We start from the raw sequence: 17,781 nt of genomic DNA, 5'->3' as shown, positions 1-17,781 counted from the left end.
TTCGCAGCTCCCAAATCAGACAAGTCCCCAAAAAGATAGCATTTTGAGTTGGCAATCTAGCCATTTTCACCCATACTAATCAAAGAACCGCCTTCAAAGGCAATAGTTCCCAAAACACTCGGGATTGAGGTCATGTCACCTATGGTCGTTTAGGTGAGATGTAAGTGTCCAGTATCAATGAAGTTATATACAGAGACGAAGCATCTCGTGGTCCGGTCTTATACAAACTCTTTGTATAGGACACCCCTGCTCGCATGTCTCCCCATGAATGGTCAGAATCTACCATCTGTAGTAGTTCACAACATTTGTAAACCTCTATAAAGCGGGTCGTATGCGTAGTGTCACGAAGATCAGGTATCCTATCTTAATCTTTATACTACAGACCTATTTAGGTTATCACTTAAGGCATGATTCACTTGTATATCTCATATACATGCTTAAGTTTACATATAATAACCATGGAGTTTTGTTTATTGGATATGAGTTAATGCCAGACAAAATAACTCTTATTTTATTCATAATAATGAGCATATATTACAAACTATGAGACTCTGGAGAATAAGGACACCAATCCTAATATTGTGGTCTGGTCTTATACAAACTCCTTTGTATAGAATATCCTCGTTCACATGTTTATATATGAATGATTAGGATCAAATCATTTGTAGCACTTTACAACAATTATAACACCTACAAAGCGGGTTATACTCGTAGTGTCACTAGGATAAGGTACCCAACCTTATCCTTCTACTATAAACCATTTAGGTTATCACTTAAACATGATCCACCCGCATGTCTCTACATACATGTGTAAGTTACAAAGATAACCTTGGATGTTAGTTTATTGGTTTGTGGTTAATACAACTAAAATATCACATATTTTATTAAATAGACAACGAGTTTGAATATAATATCATATATTTTATTAAATACACAATGAGTTTGTTCAATAATATTTGCAAACTAGGACATAACGTGCGCCCAGTACAAATCTCCCTGTAAAAAGATTAGTAACGTTGTGCTCTGAAGCTATTTGCGTGACAATCACGTCTTCTCTTCTCGATGCACATGATACTTCTGCTCTATATACTTGTCGCGCTTGTGACTTCTAGGCTCTCAAGAATTAGCCACAACACCACTATTATTTATTTTGGATTGGGAGAATTTTGTGATAAGGAGGAAGGTTTGAGAATGTTCACAAAACAACTCAAAACACATCTAATATATATATATATTAAATTATGGGATGTCAAACGCCCCCTTAGAGTCTTAAGAATGGTTCAAATCTATACGTTTGACTTCGAGATTATCGTATATACTTGACATCAGTTGAGTTGTACTCATTTTGGTTACATTTGTAGTACTAAAAGAATTAAATTTACAATATAGTTCCAGATTTTTTGAAATTTGAATCAAAACTATGTCACTTTTTTTTTTTTTTTTTTTTGATAATGTGTAAGATGAGAGTTGAACTTCTGACTTCGAGATTATCATACATATTTGACATCAGTTGACCTATACTCATTTTAGCTATATTTTTTATACTAAAATAATTAAATTTACAGCATGGTTTCAGAATTTTTAAAATTTGAATCAAAACTATATGGTATATATCTTAAAGAAAAGTACAATAATGAAAAACATATTTAAATCTAAAATAAAAAAAGTTATCTCGTAAATAACAAATATAGAATTTCTATCAATTTTAAGATTAGATGTCAAATAAAATATCAATGAATAAAATGTTTTTTCTTTCTAATAAATATGTGGAAATTTTTGTAATTTTATGATTGATGATCTCACAAATGTAAGAATTTTAACATTTTCCTTATGTCTTATCCATAGCTATACGTCACATCCAGATGTGTTACTGTTCTCTCCATATTTTACACGTGTTCACTCAACAATTAACACCTTCAGTTTTTTCTATGTATTATTATCATTTTTTTTTAGGTGCGGTCAAAATTAATTTTTTCCTAGAAACAATTAACAACAAAATAATGGCCAGGAATTTATGGAATAAGGGAGGGAAAATGTATTTTATCTGCAAAATATGGTAGCCGTGGCGTTATTATGATCTCAAACTGCAAAGGTGAACCATCATCCATTTCACTTGACGTGCTGCAATGGACGACGACGACATTCTCTTCGCAATTTTCTCTGCTTTTCTTCTCAATTTCCCTTAAATCAACCAATTCATGGAATAGCCGTAAAGATTTTCGATTTCCACTTAGAGAAAAGATGATACTACACTCACAAGCTTCCTCTGTTTTCACGGTTTCCTCTACAGTTACCGATAATCACGCGCATAAGTATCACCGGCGGAAACTTCAGCTTCATGATTACGGCGATGGCTGCGGTCACGGCCGGTTCCATGTTCGTGTTTCTAGAATGTTACTTCCGACGGATGCGGTCATGGTCGGTTCTAGCGGCGGAAGTCTAGCTAGAAGGAAATCTAGGAATCGTTTTATTAATGTTAGGTCTTCTGCAAGTGCCTCCGACTTGTCCGCCTCGACTCAGCCGCCGGATATTCCAACTCCAGGTTCAGGGCCAGATAAGGTCAGTTTTGTTCTTGTGTTGTTTAAGTTCTTTCTAATAATTGCTTGTGGAAAATGATTGTGAATTTGATTCTGGATGATGAAGAATGAGGAAGCTCAGAGGCCTGGACCTGATCTGAAAGTGCTTCTGAAGAGGTTTTGGAAAGTTGCCGCACCTTATTGGTTCTCGGATGATAAAGTGCAAGCTCGATGGCAGCTGGCTGCTGTCTTCGCTCTGTCCTTGGGCACCACCGGCATCAGCGTTGGCTTCAGTTTCCTTGGCCGTGACTTCTACAACGCTCTTGCTAGTAATTTTTCGGTTCCTTTTCTTTCTTCCAATCGATATATGCAAATGCTTGTCCCATTAATTAACCTAGTTACTTTCATATTCGCATTTTCATCTCCTTAACGGGTATCGCGAACAGACAAGGACCAAGAACAGTTTACTAAGCAACTCCTCTACTACCTAGGTGCCTTTGCTGGAGGTATTCCGGTGAGCACACTGGTCTACTCCCCTCACTTTCGCTTAGGTACTGTTCTACTAGTCCACTCTGTTTTTCAACATTTAAAAACAAAGGAAATATGAACAAGTGAATGAAGTCGACATTGAAAGTAATTTAATTATTTGCATATTCATCTGATCTTTACAGTAAGAACGTTGACATCAAAGGCTCAATCCTTGCATTTTCCTGGAAGTATATGCACTAAATTGTTACATAAAGAAGTAGATTAAATCACAAATTTAGTTTTGGAACTTTCAGTTTTGTGTCCCTAAATTATTAGACTCAAAATTCGTTAACCTAAAGTGGAAGTTTTGGAGAGTTAGAAGACACATAATTGGAAGTACAAGGACTTATTAGAAACATTTGAGTCTTGAAACTAAACTTCTAATTTAAGCAAACAAGTACAAGCATCATTTTTCAATCAGATACATTTAACCAAAATGCATCATTCTATAGCCAAATGCATTTTAACCAAAAACAAACTCTCTAAAACCCCTTATCACTGAAAGGAGAGTAGAGCATTTCGTCCACTCATTTAACATTGTCTTCATACCTGAAGAAAAAAGTTGGCTTCATTTTTCAATCAGATACATTTGTAAAAAGAAAAGAAAAGCACTTGAAAATGCTGCTTTCAATTTTATGAACTAATCAAATGAATTTTATCAGTATTTGTTGTCTATCCAATAATTTCTTTACATAACTCTTCTTACAGTTAATTTAACTTTAAACATTTTATCTGTATTACCTGGCCCAAATTCACTGCTCTACAGGTTTTTGTATTGAGAGATTATGCAAAGGACATGCTTTCCCTCAGATGGAGGTCATGGATGACAAAGCATTACATGGAACGTTATCTAAAGGACCAGTCTTTCTATAAAATTCAATCACAATCCATTATTGATAATCCAGACCAGCGGATTGTTGATGATCTCAGTTCTTTCACAGGGACAGCTCTTTCATTTTCTTTGGCACTTTTCAATTCTACAGTGGATTTAATTTCATTTAGTAACATCTTATATGGTATCTATCCACCGTTGTTTGTTGTTCTTCTTTTATATTCGATTGGAGGAACGGCGATTAGTGTTTTCCTCGGAAAGGTGATATTCCCTGGCTAATCTATAACCATTATTTCTTTTGATTGAAACTTTGGGGAGCTAGTCTGTTATAAATTTTAATGTGCATTTATGCAGGGTTTGGTTAATCTAAACTTCTTGCAAGAAAAGAAAGAAGCAGATTTTCGCTATGGACTTGTCCGCATTCGTGAAAATGCTGAATCAATTGCTTTCTATGGTGGTGAAGAGAATGAGATGCAGCTTATTCTGCAACGTTTTAGAAGTGCTGTTGAGAATTTAACTGTAAGTATCTTAATATGCTGGGTCTGTCTATATTCCAAGCTTCACGTTGAGTGATTATTTATTTCAATGACTATTGTTATATTCCTAGTACCTTATTATCATTTTGTCAGAATGAAAAGTATATGCATATCTATGGTGTTATCTCTATTAAAATTTAGGGTTACATGCATAGTTATTACGTTGGATCTCAACATCCTCTTCCAAGTCATAAGTATATCTCAAGTATCTTTTCTCTTCGCTCCAGTCACATAAGTTTAGACATTTCAAGCCTTGGGCCTTTAGTTTTGATATGAGATAATCTGTGTCAAAGCTGAACGTCCATTATACAGTAGTTAGTATTCCAAGGTTGTATATTTTGGTTTTCGTCGTATTTGTGTTTCTTCACCTCTGTGGGTTCTTACCATATTCTTTGAATATGCTGCTTCACAGAAATTACTAGTAGCATCCAGAAACCTTGAGTTCTTTACCAATGGCTATCGCTACCTCATTCAGATTCTTCCAGCTGCTGTTGTTGCCCCGATGTACTTTTCAGGAAAAATTGAGTTCGGTGTTATTAATCAATCAGTATCTGCTTTCAATCACATCCTTGGGGATTTTTCCCTCGTTGTATATCAGTTTCAGGCCATCAGTGCTTTTTCAGCAATTATTGATCGCCTAGGTATCGTGTTCAACCTCCTCTATTTCTTGCATGATTATATTCCTTTAAGACAAGATTCTGAAAGGGGAAGTTTGCTGATCGGTCCTCTTATGGACAAAATAGTAGCATACAGGCTTAGATATAGATCTATGTGATATCTGGGAGAACTTCGTTCATGTGTGATTCATGTAAATTTTAGGAGTATAACAGAGTATTTATTTGTGACTATCTATCCGTGTTTGTTTGAGTCCTGCCAAAATTACTTTCACCCTTTTTTCACCACTTTGGTACTACTACACTCGTATAGTATACAACTTTTTAAATTCTCTCTTACTTATTTGACATGCAAGATTTAGTGTCCATTCTTAACCTATTGTATTGAATACTTGTATCTGAACGTTTGTTCAACATTGAATTGGTTTGAATTGTTTGATGGTGTATCCAACTCATGTTGCTCTCCTTCTCTAAAGCCACGTCAAGAGCTCCGTCATTGGCATTAATTGTGATCCCACCAAGTTGAATACCAAGGCAGTTTTTGTGGGTTGTGAGGGGGAATGTATTGCCTTCTTTCTATGTAGGGCCTCCTCTTGGTCATGACCTACGGGGTGTCTCTTTCTGGTCTCCTATTATCTAAAAGGTCCTGAAGCATCTTGCCTGCTGGAAAAAGGCTTTCTTTTTAAAAGGAGGAAGACCTACTCTTATTCAAACTAATTTATTTGGGATCCCACCTTACTTCCTCTCCTTTTTATTCTCTCCCTTTTATGGATTTTTGTTCCAATAAGTATGAACCTTGGGAGGGTCATGAGAGATTTTTTGTCGAAGGGGGTCGATGAAGGAGGGTTGCATCTGATTAGTTGGGAAATTGCTGTAAGGCCTTTGGGTCCGAGGGTTGGGTATTGATACCTCGCTTCCTCTTGGTACCTCTTGTTCAGGAAGGCTAGATCTCCAAAAGGGTTAAAATTTTTGCCTTGGAAGTCTTACTTGGGAAAGACAATACTTTAAAGTTTAAACCATGTGTAAGACATTCCTCCCAAATTTTGGGGTCTCGGTGGTGTTCTTATTGCATAGGTGTGTCTGAGGACCTAGACCATATCCAGGGGTTCTCTCTCCCTCTCTCCTTTTCTTTTTCTGTTTTTTTTCCTCCTTGTATTGTGAGAGTGAGAGACTTGAGGAGTTATGGGAGTTAGATTAGGTTAAAATGTTAGTGCCTTGGTGTTGGGTTTGTGACTAAGAGAGTTTTCTCTCTTTTTTTAGCTAGGCTTCATTCTTTTGGATATGAGGCTATTTTTGTATTCTGTTGGCCACCTTCCATTGGGCTGTTTTTATCTACTCCCTTGTATATTCTTTCATTTCTCTCACTGAAAGTTTGGTTTCTTATTAAAATATAGGGTAAATATCAATTTATATCCTTAAACTTTGGGGGTTATATTAATTTAAACCTTAAACTAAGAATTGTATCGATTTAAACCTTAAACTTTGGGGGTTGTATCAATTTAAACTCCAAACGGTGGGATTTATATCAATTTGAACCCCAAACTAATAATTATATCAATTTAAACCATGAACTTTCTTAAGTGTATCAATTTAAACCCTGAACTTTCATAAATATACCAATTTAAACCCTAAACATTCATAAGTGTATCCAAATAAAACATAATAGAGGGTTTAAGTTGATACAATTATGAAAGTTCAAGGTTTAAATTGATACACTTATAAAAGTTCAATATTTAAATTGATACAATTATTAGTTTAGGGTTTAAATTGATACAATTCCCAAAGTTCAGGTTAAAATTGATACAATTATTAGTTTAGGGTTTAAATTGATACAACACCCAAAGTTCAAGGATATTTACTCTAAAAAATATACATATGACTAGTACTGAGTCATTATGTTCCGTTATATTAAATAGTTGCATAATACCGGTCAACACGAGTATATCTTAACTAGCATAAAATATGTACTCTCGACCAAGAGATCTAAGGTTTGTTTCTCCCACCATGCATATTGCTGAACTTGAACTCAAAAAAACAAAATTGTTCCATAATACGGAGTTATAAGTAATTATCAGAACGTCCAAAGTCTAGTCCTTTAAAACCTTGCCGAACTTTTTCAGTTCTTTATCTTACGTTGTTCTACACACCAGTCATTTATGCCACTGTATGATTTGCTTTTCCATCCAAAATCATGTCTAATCTTAATTTGTAGATTAGAAAATATGTTAAGTTTTGATCCTCAAACATATGCAGGTGAATTTGATGACCTCTTGGATGGCAGTGCCCCTAATGTTCTCTCTAACACCTCAGAAGAGATACATCTCATGTACTCCCATGTGGAATGTTCACCTCTACTGGAATCAAATGGGTCCATGGCCCTAGACAAACGTCCAAAATTATTGGAGATAGAAAATATGACTTTAAAGGCACCAAATGGAGCTACTTTGGTGAGAGACTTGGCGTTAATAGTTAAAGAAAAGGAGCATTTGCTGGTTTGTGAATCTATTGCCTTTATATTTTGACATTACGTTGTATGAGCTTAAACCCATGGTCAACTGGAAATTCATGAGCATGGAACTACTTTCACAGGTAATGGGACCTAGTGGATGTGGGAAAACCTCTTTGTTAAGAGTTTTGGCAGGTCTTTGGAATGTTGGAAAGGGAGAAATCACATTTTATATAAGAGACTATCCCGAGAAGTTAGTTTCTCAAAATGGAGTGCAAACCGAAGCACATATAGGAGAAGATGTATCCAAAGAAAATAGTAGACCACTCAACAAGAATTATCAAGGGATATTTTTCCTTCCTCAAAGACCATACATGGTTCTGGGTACACTACGTCAGCAGCTGCTTTATCCTACATGGGCTGAAGGTTCTGTCACATCAGCAGGTCATGCTGAACCAAATGGTAAGTCAACCGCTTGATTGTTATTGTGAATATCATCAGTCTCACAGTCATTTACGACAAGTATAATTATGTTCCTCTTACAAAAAAAGATTACTTTTCTGGATTGCATTCTTGTGGATATGGTTCTGAAAACTAACAATGTGGGAAAGCATGTCTCTTGTTCTTTTCTTATTTAAATAATTAGAAACTTTTATCAACTTAGTGGCATTATTTGTCTGTAATGTCTAGCCATGTCTAACAGTCATTTATGTGATGACATTTCTGGAAAGTTGAAATGTTTTGTTAAAGTTCTATAGAAGGAAACGTCATTCTCTTTGTTCAATTCCATAACACAACTAGCACTAGCAGTATCTGCTCAGTACCTGCCCGTATTACTAACTAAAACATAAGGTTGCTAGGACTGACTACTATGTTTATTTGTAATTGAAATAGTATTTATTTTCTTCGTGCACGTCATATAAATACACATATCTATTTTGTACAATAGATTATATAATTCAGAGTAAATCAATTTGTCATGAGGTCTACCAAGTCAGAATGACTGTTTTTGGCTTGCAGTGTTCCCTTCCTTTTTGACAGGTGCGTCGAATATCAACAATGTTGGTGAAAATCCTGATAAGCCAACAACGGATGACCTAATCCAGGTTCTGGATAAAGTGGGTCTTGGCTACCTATTGACTCGTTTCAGTAGTCTGGATACAACTTGTGAATGGTCCAGTGTTCTTTCTCTCGGTGAGCAACAACGTATTGCTTTTGCACGTCTATTACTTTCAAGACCAAAGTTAGTCCTGCTGGATGAGTCTACAAGTGCGTTAGACGAAGCAAATGAGGTACTCCTGTGAAAATTCAGCTAGAGTTTGATCATGATGTTATGTGTTATAGCTTGACATTTTTTTTTTCTCTCTTTGTTATGTGTTCTGGTAAAAGTACTCATTTGGAACATGTGCCCCTGCTTTTTAGATGAAGCTTGTGCGTGCATCTAACAACTGTTTGATAAAAAGGAAAAATGATAAGAGAAGTAAATGACATATATAACCTTCATTCTAAATTTTATGCCGTCTCATTTGAACTGTATTACAATTTTAAGGTCCATGATCATAACCAAACTATGGGTGTCAAGCTAGCTTATATTCACCTTTCTCATTATATCCATTATTAACTATTTACTTCCACATTAATAATTGTAGAAATTCATACGAATACAATTATCTGGATCCTTCGATGTCCTAGCATATAGTCTAGAACGAACACGTGAAATGAAAATTTCCTTTTGATTATAATCTGCTAGCTTTAGACCACTAAGCCTCCAATTCGACACATTTAACAAGAACCTTGTCATATTGAGCAATCATCAAAGCTAGCAGTAGAGTTTTCTTGGGTAAGTAACTGTTATCGTGCATTACATCTAACCACTCATGTCTTGCTTATTGCTTGTTTTTATTTAGTTAAATTACAAGTTTAGTCTATGAACTTTCCAACTTGGGTCTATTTAGTCTCTAAGTAAAATTGTCTAATAGATCGTCAATAGATCTTAAAAAAAGTGTCTAATAGATTCTTAAACTTGTACCTACCATGCATGAAATTGAAAGTTTAAGGTACTAATACACATGATTCTTAATCAAATACTTATTATGCAGACCATAGAAAGTTTAAGAACTTAGATATTTTTTAACTTTTGGGAGACCGGGACTTATTACATATAAACTTGAAAGTTCGGAAACCGATTAAATACTTGTTGAAGTCTGGTGGCTTTTTGACACAAACTTAAAAGTTTCGTGACTATCCGTTTTTATTTTCATCGTGTGAACTTTTTGTTTCTTCAATTCAGGGTCGGTGAATTGTTTATAATGCGACTTTTGTCTTGTTTCTGCTTCTTCAGGCACGTTTATACAAGCAAATTGCAGGTGCCGGAATAACATATATCAGCATTGGCCATCGACGAACTTTACGTAATCACCACAACAGTATTTTGCATATATCCAAGATGTCCGATGCCAATCAACGCAATTGGAACATTGAACCCATTATTCGGGATGATTTGTACGAATTATCAAAGCAGTAAAATACAATACTTCTGCCTATAATTTAGTATTTCTAATCCTCCATTTTCTTTTTTCATTAGTCGTTTGCAGAGGAGAATATATTCTATGAAGGATCTTAACGATGGGATATCGCCTGAAATTGACGGGTAAAGATTATCAGAAAGTTACCAACAGTAATGTAGGTGAGGTTTCCAACCATTTCGTTGTCTTTTCTTATTGAATTTGCATAATGGTGGATTATCTTAGATAATTTTGGAGGGTTAAATTACAAATTTTAGTCTCTAAAATTTGAAAATTAGGTCTATTTTCTCTTTGAACATTTAGGTTTTGATTGGTAACTATTTGATTTTTTAAAATTGTGTTTTTTTTTCAATTTCTTGATCATGGTTTTTATATTTTTCTGTGTAAATGTGTGAATTCTTTGCTTAATTCTTTAAAAGAAAATACTATTTTCAAATTTTTTATTTAAATTTTAGAACATTCTTAAAATGTAGACAACAAAACAAAATAAGTAGTGCTTATAGCTTCATTTTTTATTAAAAAAATCATAAATAAAAATTAAAAACAAAGTAGTTATCTAATTGAACTTTAAAATTACAAATTTAGCCATTTAGTCATTGAACTTTTGAGTTTTATTAGTGTAATGAATCTATAAATTTGAATTTATCATGAATTTACTGGACATAAAATTGATATTATCTTCATTATTGTTTTATTTTAAAATCAAATCTTATAAAAACCTATATTTTTAATAGTTTTAGGAAAATTGTTTTAAATGAAAAAATGTTGAAAATATTTTTAAATATTGTAAAAATATCACATTTATCAATAATAGACATATAGTAGTGTCTATCAGTATACGACATTTTTCAGATTTTGATAGATGGTAGTTTATTAATATCTATTACTAATAAACAGTGACATTTTATTATATTAATAAATATTTTTGTTATTTTATTAAATTTGAAAACAACAGATTTGGTATTTCGGTTCTCAATAATGTTTTTTAAAGATTCTTTGCCGGTAAGAAACTGAACTATATTCTTTTACGGACTAAAGAGCATTATTTATTTTTATTTTTATTATTTTGGTCTCAACTGTTACTGGTCTTATTTTTTTAATTATCTTTTTGAGATTATTTTCACATATAAAAAAATTAATCAAATTTATTTACCAATATAACAAAATGTTACTATCTATTATTGATAGATAATGATAAGACATTTGTAGACGGATAGATATCTATCAATATCGGTCTAACATTGATAGATGTCTATCAGTGCCTCTAGACATTAACATTTTACTATATTTGAAAATATTTAATGTGTAATATTTTTAATATATCAATGCAATAACATTTAACTTTAGATATCTATTAATATAGTGACATTTTTAACAATTTTACCGTTTAAAATAATAAACCTCTTTTTTTAATATGTGAAGTGGACGAATCAGATCTCGGACTTTGAGGTTGGTATTATAAGTATTATATCCAAAGAATTGAATGCCAAATATGATATATAATATTTGATTAGGGTAAAAACGTTTAGAACAGTGGATATTTATGCGGTTGACTTGAGGACTGAGAGTTTGGTATTGATTTAGTTAGAACTTTTCATTAAGTCATAAACTTGGTCCCTTTCAGGAGGGGAAGCAAAACTTTTTTAGAAGTGGTTACTGAATCTCTAAATTTATGTTATTGTGTTGTGATAGCTTTATAAAATTTAAAGAGACCAAGGAGTCTTTAAAACCATCATTTTGTGTTGAAAAGAATCTTGAATTTTTAATTGTATCCAGTAAGTCTTAGATTCTGTTCAAGATTTTTTTTTTCAAATTCATAACCTACACATTCATTAGATCTCTAAATGATCATGTAACTATTAAATAAATGAAAATTTTAATACTTTACATAAATTAATGACGAAAAAATACTTTTATTTATTAGATCAAATGCACGTATCAGGGTAGAGAATCCTGAAGCTAAATCCAAAGAGATTCCTCAAACTCATTTCAAACAGAAATTCTCTGCTTCATTTTTTTTGGTAAATCGCCAACTTGAAGGAGATTTTTGTACTCTCCAATGATAACGCAAATTCAGTGTGAAATTTTGCAAAGCAAAGTTACCGTCTGTTATTACAACATTGGTCCGTTATTGTACTAGAAACAACACGAAGCACAACCATATTAATAAGAGTGCGCATACCGGGTCATGATCATATGTACAAGAACTGAAGCATTCTGGTTTTTGGAAACATCTCACACCAAGCAACCAAAGTCCATAGCAGCAACTCAATAACCTCCCTGAATAAAAGCATTCAGGCGGTCTAGTTCCTCACGGTGCTCACTCACCACAGCCCGAACCACATCCCCGATTGACACCATGCCTTGCATGCCCTTCTCGTTAATGACGGGTATGTGCCTAATTCGGTTGTCTGTTCACAAGCATGAGATCTCCAGGTTATATTAGGAAAAATGGAACTATAAAAAATACCTTTCACAGATGTTTCAATATAACTCTTAAAATGCATTGTAATATATTAATATCAATCATAAATGTTTCATAAACATTCCAAAACTTTCCTTCAAGTGACAGAAGTCTAGACATGGAGTGATGTGACAATGACTTAAAACGGTGTAGGAATCCAAATTTCTGTTTTAGGTCATTGCCATAGCATTTCATGTCTCAATTTTCGCCTTACTTTAAAGTTGTTTCTGAGATGTTAACGGTAACATTGCAACTTTAATAAGTATAATGGTATCTCTAAAACAAGTGGCAAAATTTGAAGGGTGCTTTTTATAATTAACATAAGATGCATTGTAATACCAGTCATAAGTTCCATAGCTTGCAAAACCTTAGTGTCAGGTGTCACAGTGATAAGTTTGTTCTGCAAACAAAATCAAAGCAATTTGTCATTGCAATTCGGAGTCCCAATGTTTTATGTGCTTATGATGTGGATGGAGAGGATATTAAACGAATAATGGTGATCGTAAGCAAATTAAAGCAACCCCATGTGAGTAATAATAATAATAATAATTTTCTTAGAGAGAGAGAGAGAGAGAAAGAAACGTACATATACACATGCAAATTAAGGTAGTTGATTAAAAAAATGGAAACAATTTTTTTTGGAAAACCACATGAGCATCTAATTTCCATCATTGCACACGCAACTAGGTGAATAATTAAGGGTGTGTGACATATAAAGGTGACAAGTTCATACCTCCTCAGTCATGATATCCCCAACCTTGGTATTCTTCGAAGACCTGCCTTGCACTATAATCTTTCTCAGATAATCTATAAACGTGTTAAAAGAAAGGCTCAGAAATGAGATATTCCATTTCAAAGGACAAGAAAATGCTTTTTTGGACTTAAAGCTTAGAAACAATATTTATGGTCAATTTACAAGGAAAAGTAAAGGAGAAATGACATATAAAGAGGAAGAGCCATGATGTAGAAGTAAAAACCATGATGTAGAAATAATCTTTGTGGTCCTAAACGTCCCAATCATCAAGTAAAAACAATTTCGAGTATGCCAAAACTAAGTAAATAATGCAAATTTACTCCCCACCACATAAAACATTAAAAAAAAATCCAGCTGAGTTTGAAATCTCTGAAAAACCAATAACAGCTTTGAGGATACTAGCAAGAAACTGATAAAAACTTTGAATTTCTGAGTTTAAAGTTCAATATTTGGCACAATCAGCCAATTGCAGAGTATTGGAACTTAAAGATTTTGAAAAGTTTTTTCTTTGGATATCTTTGGTGCAAATGTACATCTTTCTATAGCCCTTGTAACCTTTCTCTCTTTTGACCAAATTTGAAGAGAGAAAAAGAAGAAAGCAAAACAAAAAATCTGAGAGTACATATATTTGTTATTTGTCCTAAATGACAATATAAATGAATCTCTTCATTCGAAGATAGGATAGAACCATAAATTTTGTAGATGAACCCATATATTCAAAGAACTACCTGCATTCAGAAAGCATATCATATCACGTACCTCTCTCTGTTATAATACCAGCTATTGAATTTTGCTCCGCGGGTTTAACAACCACCAAGGCTCCAACGTTGTGCTGAGTCATCTTTTTTTTTCCCCATTATTTAATAAGGGGGTGAGTATGCAAGTGTGAAATAGCAGAAATAAACAATTTTCTTAACAAGGTATGAAGTTCTCGCTAAAATAAAGAAAAGATATAAAACTGTTCAAAGGAAACAACTCTCAAGAGGAAGCATACCGACTGAACAGCATCATAAACACTGTCTTCTGTGGTGCACCAAAGCCAAGATCCATCAGCACTTTTGCCTTTAGCTTTCAAGATGTCATCAACGGTAGTGCTTTCAAAGCCATGCTCTTCAATGTTTATGGAACTAGCTGATGTCGAAAAGCGTGAAAGCATTGCAGGCCTCATATGGGGGTTTGCTACACGAATTTGTTGCAGAACAGCAGTTTTCACAACGTTTCCATGTGATAGAAATGATCGCACGGCACCTTGCATCTTTACCTGTTGCACCAGAGGCTTAAAAAATGTGTACAATAAGGTCTTTTTAAACTTTGACGTGCGTACCATATCAGAAAACAGCAGTCCATGCAACTATACCCATACACAAGAAAATAATGATTTAGAACTTCCATAAATTATTATGTTAAATTATAAATTTAGGGTGTGTTTGGTTTAATTTTTCAAGTGTTCAATTTTGAAAATAAGTCATTTTGGAAACAAAGAAAGTGTTTGGCAACTACTAAAAATAGCTATTGGAACATTTTCAAAGTGTATTTTGAACTTTTTTTATAAAAAGAGTTTAAATAAAAATGAATTTTCCAAAAAGCACTTTTTACTCTTAGTCAATCCAAACTGGTGTCTCTAGTTTGTGTCTGGTAGGTTTCAAAACTTTCAAAATTACAAATATAGCCTTAAATATTCGACTTCCTTTTTTAATTCAAGAATCTAATAGAGACACGAAATTGAAAGTTTAGCACTCCATTAGACAAAATTTAAATTTATGTTTAATAAATCGATTAATTTAAAAAAAAAAAAAATTGAATTTTTCAAGAACTTATCAGACACAAAGTTGAAAGTTTGGGGATGAGCGCCCCAACTAACACCACAAAACCCTCGAGTGCAGGTCCCAAGGGAGTGTCAGGGAAGATAGTATAAGTAGGAAAACACCCCACCACCAAAGGTACATAATTCTGCCAGGCTAGGCTAATCATTTCAGTTAATACCAACTTAAGCTTCAGAGCGTGTTAGACATTACACCACACTGGATTTTGTTTTGTAGGTGAGCTTGGAGTGGATGACCCGACCAAACACACATTAACAATAAACATGAGCATTAAACTACAAATTATGAAGAGATATTGTTCATAACTTTAGATACTCTTAAAAGTTCAGGGACCAAATAGATTCAAACCTCAAAATTAGACTAAACTTGTAGTTTAACCAATTAATCTACATCTAGAAATTTACATAGCAAGAAAACAGGAAACAACAGCTTGCAAGAAACTTGACAATTGAAGCACAATAATATATGAACGCCATTTCTTCCATAACATGACAAGACATGGATAATTTTTCCTCTTTCCGCTGAGCTAGCTGCCAGTCTTCAATTAAGAAACAAATTAGCTCACCTCATCTGTATTAAATTACTCACCTTATCCGTATCAATTTACTCCATAAATATGAAGATCTAATGTAGAAGAACGTGTACGGAAATACGAGAATGAAGAAAATCAATCACTTATACACCGCAGAAGAACAATTATTGAATCAATCGGCGTTGGCCAAAGCCAACACAGTTCCATTAAACTACATAATGCAATCGATGAAGAATTAAATGTCCACAACATAAAACAGGAATCAAACTCGATCTAACCGAGATCAGTACACTAAACTTGTTGAATACAAAGGAAACGGAAATAAAATGAATCAATCAGCACATCAGTAAGGAAAAACAATCAATCAATCAGCAGAGCAGAGGTTAACGAACGCATTAAAACGAAAAACGAGAGAAAAATCAAGCGTTACAGCTAGTAAAAGAAGATGAAGCGAAAAGAAATCCAAATAACTCACAGAGTTGAGCGTTGATTGCAGGAAAACGATAAGAATCAGAGGAATAGATAAGAAAATGAGAATGAAATGGAAGAAGAGATATACCTGAGGAAGATCTGGAAGAAAATCCGTGAGTTGAAGGAGAAAGAGATAGCTTCAGAGAATGAGACCTAAAGGACGATGAAGCAAACAGAAGCTCATGGAATGGAACTGTGAGACCCGATTTTCTCTCTCAATTATTTCCTTTTCTTTTTTTTTTTCTTTTTCTTTTTTTCCTTTATTATTATTATTGTTTTATTTTTTGGACACTCACACACACTTTCTTATCGACTTATCCTACGGTCGTTAATGGTTTTGTCATCCATCTTTAATATAAAAACTCGTTTTTTCATGTGGGTGCGATATATATAATATAATAAATACAATTTCCGTCCGTACTTAAAAAATATTTTTTTAAAATAAAAAAACTATTTTGGTATGTTATTAAGAAAACTATTCAAATTTGTCGGTTGTTTTTAAATATATCAAAATGTCAATACATGCATTTTATAGTGCACATTATTCTCTATCACTAATAGACATTAGACTTACATTCTTTTATATTTTAAAAATATTTTTTGTAATTATATAATTTTAAATACTTATCCTATTTTAACGGCTCAATTTTAATTTTTTTGTATAGTTTTATTTTTATCAAAATTAGTTTTAATTATAATAATAATTTATAGACAATCAAATATATAATCTATTAATATGTTTTTAGAGATAAAGAGTCAAAATAAGGGGTAGGGGCAGGCGCGATAGGCTTAGATCAGATGCAAGCAAGCTCAATCACAATATGCACATTAGAAAAGGGGGGCTGAATCAACTGCTCCTCCAGAATGGCTGGTAATACCACTGCTCGCTTTTTCTCTCAACCACAAGTGGCTTATTTATGTAGTGGTCAGCATTCCACGGCACGGCAAAAAGAAAGAGCTTCGCTCGGTGGGCTAAGTAAGAGACTCTCTTGGATAGAAAGGAAGCTTACTAGGGTAAAGGTTTTTCTTAAAGTTTGGAATGAAAAAAGTTGATTGATAATAGTCTAAATAGAAAAATTTTAAGATTTAGACCTTTAAAAATACGAAAACTAAAATTAAACCACTTTTGAATAAAGGGTCAAAATGATATTTTAAAAAAAACGTTTCAAAAATTATTTTAAATAAATATAATACCCACAATAATTATTTCAAAGTTTTGATGAACTTGAGAAAGTACTGTTTCTAAGTTAACTTCTAAAACAGTTAACTTACAAATTTTCATTGTTTTCTAAAATTTCAAAATTAAAATTTTAATTTTAAATGAGTTTTTTTAAATTTACGATCTATTAAACATAGAATTGAAGTTTAGGATTTTCTAAAATATAAAATTTAAAATTACGTTTATCGGATTAATTGATATTTAAAATATTTGAAATTTTCAAATACATATTACATACAAAATTGAAATTTTGTAATCTTTTTAGATTTTTTTTTAAAATACAGAAATTATAGATATAGATTTCAAAATTTATAGACTAGACTTGGTTTAACTTTTAAAAATATTCCTAAAAAAAGGAGAAAAAAACAAATAAATTTCTAAGTAGACGCAGTATTTACAATTTAAATTCTTTCAAAATTGAGTAAAAAACAATAATAATACCAGGTCAATTGCGTGGATTTTTTTATTTCTGAAATATATTTTCTCTAGTTTGTTGTATTTTTATTTTATTTTTTATTTAT

General features: G+C 33.0%; 2 protein-coding genes across 4 annotated transcripts; one reads left to right on the top strand and one right to left on the bottom strand.

Annotated features, from left to right (window-relative positions):
- The first annotated feature begins 2,000 nt into the window (after positions 1-2,000).
- On the top strand, positions 2,001-10,039 carry ABCD2 (ABC transporter family protein). Its single transcript, XM_039044427.2, has 10 exons — positions 2,001-2,559; positions 2,644-2,845; positions 2,963-3,030; positions 3,811-4,137; positions 4,231-4,395; positions 4,825-5,053; positions 7,280-7,518; positions 7,616-7,934; positions 8,493-8,764; positions 9,814-10,039. Exons 1-10 carry the CDS (start codon positions 2,074-2,076, stop codon positions 9,994-9,996), a joined length of 2,490 nt encoding a protein of 829 aa, XP_038900355.1. The 5' UTR covers positions 2,001-2,073; the 3' UTR covers positions 9,997-10,039.
- Positions 10,040-11,984: 1,945 nt separating this feature from the next.
- CBSX3 (Cystathionine beta-synthase (CBS) family protein) lies at positions 11,985-16,414 on the bottom strand. 3 transcript variants are annotated; one of them, XM_039044428.2, is made up of 6 exons: positions 16,130-16,414; positions 14,210-14,476; positions 13,975-14,056; positions 13,195-13,268; positions 12,801-12,861; positions 11,985-12,408 (listed from the first exon to the last, which is right to left on the bottom strand). In XM_039044428.2, exons 2-6 carry the CDS (start codon positions 14,468-14,470, stop codon positions 12,266-12,268), a joined length of 621 nt encoding a protein of 206 aa, XP_038900356.1. In that variant the 5' UTR covers positions 14,471-14,476; positions 16,130-16,414; the 3' UTR covers positions 11,985-12,265. The 3 variants fall into 3 exon arrangements, with proteins under 3 accessions (XP_038900356.1, XP_038900357.1, XP_090161668.1); XM_039044429.2 differs by having other exon boundaries at positions 14,210-14,491; positions 16,130-16,398; XM_090305542.1 differs by lacking the exon at positions 16,130-16,414 and adding an exon at positions 16,046-16,113.
- Positions 16,415-17,781: the final 1,367 nt, after the last annotated feature.

Source organism: Benincasa hispida, chromosome 10 (genome assembly GCF_027475165.1).
Source record: "Benincasa hispida cultivar pf3 chromosome 10, pf3_genome.v1.1, whole genome shotgun sequence".
In the NCBI taxonomy this organism is placed as follows: Eukaryota; Viridiplantae; Streptophyta; class Magnoliopsida; order Cucurbitales; family Cucurbitaceae; genus Benincasa; species Benincasa hispida.
The sequence above is the reverse complement of the archived record's forward strand: the minus strand, read 5'-3'. Positions and strand labels throughout refer to the sequence as shown.

Bases quoted from the DNA above. Each gene is read 5' to 3' on its own strand.
- ABCD2 (XM_039044427.2), top strand. From the start codon at position 2,074: ATGATCTCAAACTGCAAAGGTGAACCATCATCCATTTCACTTGACGTG. The intron at 7,519-7,615 runs GTTTGTGAATCT...CTACTTTCACAG, and splicing joins AAGAAAAGGAGCATTTGCTG to GTAATGGGACCTAGTGGATG. The intron at 7,935-8,492 runs GTAAGTCAACCG...TTTGGCTTGCAG, and splicing joins AGGTCATGCTGAACCAAATG to TGTTCCCTTCCTTTTTGACA.
- CBSX3 (XM_039044428.2), bottom strand. From the start codon at position 14,470: ATGCAAGGTGCCGTGCGATCATTTCTATCACATGGAAACGTTGTGAAA. The intron at 12,862-13,194 runs GTATGAACTTGT...TTTTGTTTGCAG, and splicing joins GGGATATCATGACTGAGGAG to AACAAACTTATCACTGTGAC. The intron at 12,409-12,800 runs GTATTACAATGC...GCTTGTGAACAG, and splicing joins AGCTATGGAACTTATGACTG to ACAACCGAATTAGGCACATA.